The sequence below is a fragment of the Ixodes scapularis genome, unplaced genomic scaffold (genome assembly GCF_016920785.2).
Source record: "Ixodes scapularis isolate PalLabHiFi unplaced genomic scaffold, ASM1692078v2 PGA_scaffold1__304_contigs__length_218370807, whole genome shotgun sequence".
Classification (NCBI taxonomy): domain Eukaryota; kingdom Metazoa; phylum Arthropoda; class Arachnida; order Ixodida; family Ixodidae; genus Ixodes; species Ixodes scapularis.
In genome coordinates this window covers 7023062-7031226 of record NW_024609846.1, presented here as the reverse complement: position 1 = coordinate 7031226, position 8165 = coordinate 7023062, and the positions used below count along the sequence as shown (strand labels likewise).

Sequence of the window (8165 nt, the reverse complement as noted above, 5' to 3'; positions counted from 1 at the left end):
CCTCTGCATTTCGTATCCCCGGTAACCAGAATCTCAGGAATTGTAATTCTAGGAATTTAGTGGTCCATTTACAATTTTAGGGCATTTCAATTACATGTCTTTAATATACTCATTCTGATAAAACCCGTTATGAAGATACTCAAAATGACAAGCACGGACGAGGAATCTTTTCTTAATGTGTACATGTTATTCGTTAACCCGCTACTCCGTTAAATATTTGTTAACACTATATTCGTTATGCGAAAAAAAAAAATTTCCGCTAATCTTAAAGATTACTCTCAATTCAAAAAATGTTCCTGACTCAAATTAATTTGTTCGACGTAAGTGTCGCTCTCAGGCAGACAGATCCCCTGGCATGCGTTCATATCCAAAATAAACCCTAGATGCTATGATGATCTAGCAGAACTTTAGCTAACTAAAAAAAAAAAAGATAGAATGTTGCAACACGTACCGATTTTCATTTGAGTAAATTAAACATATCTTGTTTTATATATACATTGAAACATACTCCAGCAGTCTGCACCAGTTCTATAGTAACTTGTGGCTATCTGAGATCGCAAGCATGACTTCATAGCAGAGTAAAAAAGTCTGGCTTTTTTTTAACAAAAAGTTGATTAAGAGCTTATTTTGTAGAGTTGTGATTTTTCGTATCACTTCGCGAGTGCTAGAAAGGTAGCCTCAAAGTCGTAAATTTCAACACGATGCATTTCCTTCCCCTAATCTGAAATCAAGAAAAGCCTGTACTCTAGAGGAGCTTAATGTGTAGAGCGTTCTACCGTATCTGTTTTGGAAAAGAGTCATAGAACCTGTTATTAGTGAAGGCAAAAGTTTTACTGACAGCTGAAGAAACGCAGAGCTTAACGAGTTCCGAGCATATTTTCTTACAATATCAAAGTTTATACGGAGTTTTAGTAAACCGTTCCGATAAATCCGTATACGATACCCGACAACGATGTGATGCATAAGCTAAGGCGTCGGCGGACAATTGCATGTTGTTATAAGAGTTATTGGAGCAATCTAGTAAAAGTCCCTATTGAGATTGCTTCAGCAGCCCATAAAAACGTTGAAAAACGAAACCCAAAGAAGCACAAGCATGATAAGCCACTCTCTGTGTTTCTTAACGTGCCAACGACTAGAGTAAGATAGCGATTGAGTTCTGTATTTCGCGATTTATTTTAATTTAGCAATGCTGTATTTCTTGTGGTCGAATACGACGCATAAATGACCCAGTTGCCATACCAGGGGGTATGGCCATAATCCTCCGTATATATCTTATGAAAAGGTCAGGCCATGATAGGCCTGAGGTCGACCAACTTATTCAAATACGCCATTTATAACGTTACATTATTTTTGAAAGAGAAGATTTTGACAACTACAATGAAGCAGACAATCAATGATAACTCAAAATATAATTTATTCAATAAATACAGTGTTAAGCGTACTGCCAACACAATATTGGCAATAATCTAAAGCAGCGAAGAAAGTGAAAACGAGGATTCTTGCAAATATATAAATAATTTAAATACGTACGCGGCCATAAATACATTGACTCTGACGAATGACAGAAAATGCAGTCATTCTACGCGGTCAGCGTCCTCAGAAGGTCTTTTGTTTTTTGCTTTGCTAAATACGTTCCAACGTTTGTTAAGAAAATGCGTTTTTTTTTATTCGCTACAACGAATTGGGTTCATACTGCTTCATTGCAGTTGAAGTTTGTTCGGGGCCCTATGATGCAATCCGAATGGCGTCCAAACGTATTCCCCCCCCCCCCCATCTAAAAAAAAAAAAGAAAAAAGAAACAACAGCTGGTATTAGTGTTCTAAAAACCGCACGGGCCATACACCCGTTTCCAATGCCGTTTTTCTTCTTTTCTGCTTTCTGTTATTTTCTCGCGAACAAAAAACAAGGAGCAAAGAAAGAATGAAGCAATTCAAAAGCGAATTGGCTTCAGCCCAACACGGGGAACGCCATATCAAGCGAATAATAAAAGTGGGCTGAATATGTAAAGTATATTATGCTTTCTTTCAGGAAGGAGCTTGTGTAAAGGCAGTTTCGACTAGGTCGCTTCGCCATTTGACAGCTGTGTCGGTCAGCACCCATCAAATAACGCGTCTATTAGATTGAGCTTGACTCGAGACGCGCAAAGCGTTACAGCAGAGAACACGTCTATTAGATTGAGCTTGACTCCAGACGCGCACAGCGTTACAGCCATTGACGTGCCAACGTGCGAGCAGATACCAATTGTTTCAAGATGTCACCCTTCTAGGAATTCTCTCCTAGTTTTCGCCGTTTTGTTCAGATAAATTCGGATTCGACGAGAACGGCGATCACCAGGAAAGTGAAGTACAGGGCGAGGAGGTAACCTCCGTAGAAGCGCCTGCTGTGGAACTTCAACGCTGTCATTGTGACCAGAGATGACACTAGACTCGCTGCGAGCCCGGAGAACAGGACTGTGATCAGTTTGGAATACTGCAGCTGTAAGAAACAAAAAAGACACATAGCAAAATAATTACCACACGTTGCTCCGTACAAATCACTGATCTCTATGTCTATTTGCTGGATCGCGTTTGACCAGCTCCACCTATCGACGGGAATGCGGCCACGGTCGGCCATCTTTTAGGTAGAGTTATATTATCTCTAGCCATCATAGTAATATGGCGGACAGCACAATGGCGACAGGCTGCCATAAAATAGCCGTGGATCTAGTACACTTTACCGTGGGTGATATTTCGTGCTTGATTGAAGTTTTTCGACCAAGCAGATTCTTGAAACCTGGCGTGAACGGTAGCCTCACCTTTGAGGACCTGCGAAAGTTCTACGAAAGCGCAGCACCGTGGGAAGGCCACGCAGCTCGTAGCGAAAGCAGACTCCGTACCGGCGTCTGCTTTCGATGTTTCTTTCGATGCCACTTTCGATGCATGCGGTGCTGCTTTTCCCTGGTGCTGCGATTTCCTAAAACTTTCACCGGGCCTTCAAAGATGGGGCTACTGCTCACGCCGGGTTTCAAAAATATGTTTCGTCAAACAATTTCAATAAAGCACGAAATATCACCCACGCTATTTTGATGGTAGCCTGCCACCACAACTGCAACAATGCTGTCTGCCATGGATGGATAATAGTGGCTGCAGCAGCTGTACCTTGGCTAGAGGTAATATAACTCTACCAAAAAGATGGCCGTCAGTGGTCGCATTTGCGGAGTGGGCAAAGGCGATCCAGCAATTGTTATAGAGGTCATTGGTAGGAAATTAACAGTCAACGAAAGTTCGGCTCCAAGTGAATAGCCGTTACTTGCTTTAACAGTGAATGATACACAAAACAATACTAAAACGGTTGCATTGGTAGCTCAACAGAGAATGCATGACCTATGCGGGGCGCAAGTTCGTCTGTTTCTTGCACAGGGGCTGCGATGACGAATGCCTTGAGGGTAGACCTCAAGGCATTTAGCATTGAGGTCTACCCTTTCAATCAAAGCCAATCAGAGCTTGGCGTCACCGGAACTGCTGCGCAAGAAGCAGACGATTTGCGCTCCGTATAGTCACTGATAATGTGGGAACACCCGAGAAGAGCTTTACTTGTTCCGCCTCCGCCACGAGCCGCCTACCTTCGACAATTCTTCAGCGTCTCTTCAGCCTCAAACTCGCGCGCGCGCAGCCAAGGCACGGCAGATGGCACAAAGCGCACGCTGCAGAACGGGCGTTCGAATGATACACCCTACCGTTCTCACTCTGTTAGTGTTTCTATAGATATAATGGTTGAGGGTGCTCCTTCCGTTCGATCGTTTAATTAAAAAATAAAAAGTTAGAAAAGAACGTAGAAAAGACTCCAGATGAAAGGTGTTAAAGCGGGGCATCCACTTCTACAACGCGATTCCGACTGATAAGTTACATGAATTCAGTTTTGTGCGAAACAAAGTAACGTCGTACAGAATCTTGATTGGCTGTAGATACAAAATAACAGTCGCAGCAAAGGCGTAAATGTGCAAAATAACGATGAACCTTTTCGAGTATTAACGTTTTTCACATAAGCTGTGACATTAACCATCTCGCTCGCAAGTGTAGTCGCCTGGGATGACAGAGATGAAAGTCCTACAGACCCTTACGTCTTAGCCGGCGTGGCTCTGGAGCCTCCGCCGTTTCAAGATTTTCAAAGCGGGGAGGGGGATGTCACGAGGATAGACAGCACACGTACATGACTTAGTTCCGCTCAGCCGGACCCGCTTTAAAGTTCCGGCGAAGGAAGATCCAGCAGAATCAGTAAAACCTCGTCGCTATCTGGGCACTGCTTATATTAAGGTGTCTGAATAGTTAGTAACCTAAAAATCTGATGAACTACTTTGAAACTTTGAGAACTCTTAAGCTTCACCTCTAAGAGTGGAACGCGATAAAGTTATTATGCCTCGTTCGCATCGCCTTGTCATTTGCCATGCAAGCGTGCCTTGCGTGGTCTAGGCAGTAGCGTGGCTGGCTTGCAACCGAAGGCTCGTGAATGCGAATCTCGCCTAACATTCTTGAAAATTTTCTCTTAAAGGCAAATATATTACTTTACAAAGTGAAGCCATTTTAGTCCTGCGGCGACCTCTGATTCGCATTACATGCCATGTTTTAATCACTTTCATTCCACGCGTGACGTCACGTTTCACGTGAGCGTTTTGGGGTGTTTAAAATTCCCGTGCGAGGTCATGTGGCTGTGACGTCATGACCTTTCGACCAGTCAGGATGGTCACACCACCGAGGCCGGCTTTCTGCGACACGAGGTTCTAACGCTATCGCATTAATATCATTTCTTTTTAAATTTCTTCACGTATTGGGAAAGCGTAAATAAAGCTTTCCTTATTTAGGCTTTCTCAAAAGCCTAAATAAGTAGACAACCTTTGGTTGTTTTTGTCGCGTTCTTAATATAACTGTTTGCCACCTTCACATGCTTGATTCATGTTTGTTTCCGGTGTCCCGGCATTAATGACGAGATACACACTGATGCGCGTACGAAGGTGGTTCAATGTTCACCGGGACTTTTATACAGACAGCAAATAAAGAACCCGGCTAGTTCGGAACTGTGTTTTGTTTTCAAACTATTCCTCGAGCAGCTTCAGGACACCGCTGATTTGATCGTCTTGGCAGCTCCCTGGTTTAGATTTTTATACTTAAATAGAATTGGGTCGCGTCACTGTAGACGGACCAACGTGCCCGTGTGGTTAATATGTCATCGGATTTTGTCTTTCGACAAACTGTTGACAACATTCTTACAGTCCTGGCCGTGACGTCGTGTCTCCCTCACACTGCAAATGCAATCTTTCAAAAATTGCATCCGTTTTAACTTTCTTCTTTACCACAAATATTTGTTAGGCACCGCTTCTCCAGAGCTCCACACGCATGGTCCGCCGCCATAATAGCTGCATCTACTTACTGCGCATGCGTCAAATACGTCACTCCGGGCGCAGGATATGAAATAAGGATTACCTTGACGTTCTTGGCAAGCTATATTTTGCTACACTTGTTCTGCGAATTTTTACGCACAAAAGTCTCGGTCAACATTGAACCAGCTTTTTACGCATGCCTGTTAAAATAGAACACCGTAAACGTTATTTATTGTTTTGAGGTTATGCACTAACTGACTTCCAAACCAAGAATTGTGTAATGAACTTACCACCAGCACGTTTCCTGTACCAGCGAGTTGGACCAGTGAGGGGATGCCGACTCCCAAAAGAAGAGCTGATCATAGGTTAAGGATCATAACATCAAAGTTTCAGTTGACAGCCGTTATGGTGAATACCAGAGTAACTCCCCATGCAAGGTACACTACTATAAACTACCGCCCTTACAATGAGCAGCAAATGTAAGCTATTTGTTTCTCTACAGTATTCCCGGTTCTGAAAGAGAACGCGTGCGTTGCGTGGTGACAACTCTGCATCATGATGGCTGCACACTATGCTTCTCCGCATACTGATAGCATGGAAGCTGTGTCATGGAGGGCTAGAAGTGTGACAATCGCTCACTTTGCCCGACAAGCAATCCCTCGTAATGGCCTATAGAGCCCACTCTGAAAAGTTGACGTCGTCTACTTTCCCGCGAAACCCCTGGGAGAGCCAACCGCTGTAAAGGTATACACATATTTGCAGCCTCGTCATTGGCTGGACTCGCTCCGTAGATTGCAGTGATTCGCTCTACCAAGTAATTTCCGGAGAAGTTGACGCAGTGGGGAATATCACCTGAACGTCGACAGCAGCGCCGCATCTGTCGCGAGCTGTTCTCTCCCTTTGACTCTTCACCACCACTCTTGTTCGCTCGATGAAGTAGAGCGTGTTGCTACTGTCGGCTAACATAGGATACTTCGTTTTATGGGCCGAATCGCGAGACGATCCTCGCCCGAGCGATTGGCGCACCTGTCTTTTTTGTTGGGCAACTTTGGCAAAAGGGTTTTGGTATTTCTGTTGCTACACACAAATGTTACGCGCGGAACCATCAGTAATTGTTTTCCTTAAACACTTCTTGTTTCGTAAAAAAGGATACTCAAGCAAGGTGTCCCGAAGCAGGCGGAAATGGACATTCGTGGGTAGCCTTTTCGCGCGATGTTCAAGTTGGCCAAGAAATCTAAAAAAACAGAAAAAGAAGAGAAATTAGTGTCGTGTTAATTTGCACAAATAAGAATGGTGTATTCACACGACATATAATTATCTTCGGAGAAAACCTAGTACGTCATATACCTCAGAGGAGGAAAGGCCGCGAGGAGGAAGTGGTGAAGAAAATTCGAGCGAGCATTCGCCGGACGGAGTCGCATGTAGTTCAGTCGGCGGCGTCGTGGCTTTCTTGAACGTGTTTCTGATTTTCGGGACTCGTAGAACAAAAGACAGGGAAGAGAAGAATGTAACAAAGGAACCCCATAGCTAAATGCTGTTTACCATATTCTTTCCCAGAAATGAGGGGGGAAGGGGGCGGTCACTCCGACGGGACGACAGTTGTTCTTTAGGCAGGTCGCATATTCTACGCGGTTTCCCCGCAAGCTCGGGTGATTAGCGAAGGTCCACGACGCGGCGCACGCGACATAAACACTCGATGTCGTTTAATATCCTCCTCGGAGAAAGACGCCGTCTTGCGAATGTACCATGAACCGCGGAAACCTCAGGATATCATGTAACCACTATTTTTCAAGACATCGCAATAAATTCGTTGCTGAAGTTAGTTTCTGAGTATACAGGGTCAACTAAATCCAGCAACGTTTATACAAATCTACTTACCAAGAAGTCCATTACCCCATGCAAGGATCGTGAGTCCCAGAATGGTGTCACTGATGTTGAACACAAGCCCAACGGCCTGTTGGTAAGAAATAACAAACACGTGCCAAGCTTTAGTGAAACGGGCACACCACCGCGTATCAAAATAAAAACACGACAAAATACTTGAGAGAAAAAGTGCACCTATAGACGTTGAACGTTTAAGAAACGCCGAGCATGAACAGTATTCTGTTCATGCTTCGTGATTCGTTGTTCTTATATTCCACAATCTCATTGACCGCAGAGCGATAAAAGTGCTCGGACCTCGGCACGTTCAGCATTTTCTTAAGCTGTCAAAGCTGTACGCGACAATGGCCACCTTTGTTTGGCCGTGTTCATTTAATAAAAGATTTCACGCTGAACTGTGACAACCTAAATTGATTGCATGACATTTCTACTGCTTGACTAATGTCCGTTACCAACCGACACGAAATGTGCAGCGTTTAAACAAGGGTATGTCTGTGCCAGTGTCAGAATTGCAATTATGATTGAGTCTATGGGCTATGCTGGTGTTTGAAAGCTGCTATTATATTATCAATCTGGATTTGCTCTTTACTCTCGACACAGCAGTGGTTACGGATGGAATTTTTGATGTCACCACAATGAATAAAATATTAACAATATGCGACATATTTTGAGCTGATGAGAAGGCCAAGGTATCGTCATTTATGTCAGCAAAACTAGCGAGCTAAAAAAAAAAAGAAAAAGGCTTAAGAAAGTATTTTACGTGCGCAATGAAATATCGTCGTTCTATGCGCCAATTCAAAACACGGTCAGCAGCGATAACGCTATGTTTGTTTTGCTTATGCAAAACTTTTGCGTACGCTTTTCTAAAACACGCTGAAGTCTACACGAATTCGCTTCCCCTATCATGCCAGAAAAAACAAAAACAAAAAAA

The 8165-nt window shown here is 43.6% G+C and overlaps 1 protein-coding gene across 1 annotated transcript in view; it reads right to left on the bottom strand.

Annotated features, from left to right (window-relative positions):
- Positions 1-1394: 1394 nt before the first annotated feature.
- The window catches only part of LOC8039848 (mitochondrial sodium/calcium exchanger protein), a 31948-nt gene continuing 25177 nt past the window's right edge, over positions 1395-8165 (bottom strand). Inside the window, exons 13-16 of the mRNA XM_029981387.3 lie at positions 7232-7307; positions 6507-6587; positions 5644-5708; positions 1395-2475 (exon numbers count right to left, since the gene is read on the bottom strand). Coding sequence (XP_029837247.2) covers positions 2296-2475; positions 5644-5708; positions 6507-6587; positions 7232-7307 — 402 coding nt within the window. The 3' untranslated portion in view covers positions 1395-2295. The remainder of the gene's footprint in view (positions 2476-5643; positions 5709-6506; positions 6588-7231; positions 7308-8165) is intronic.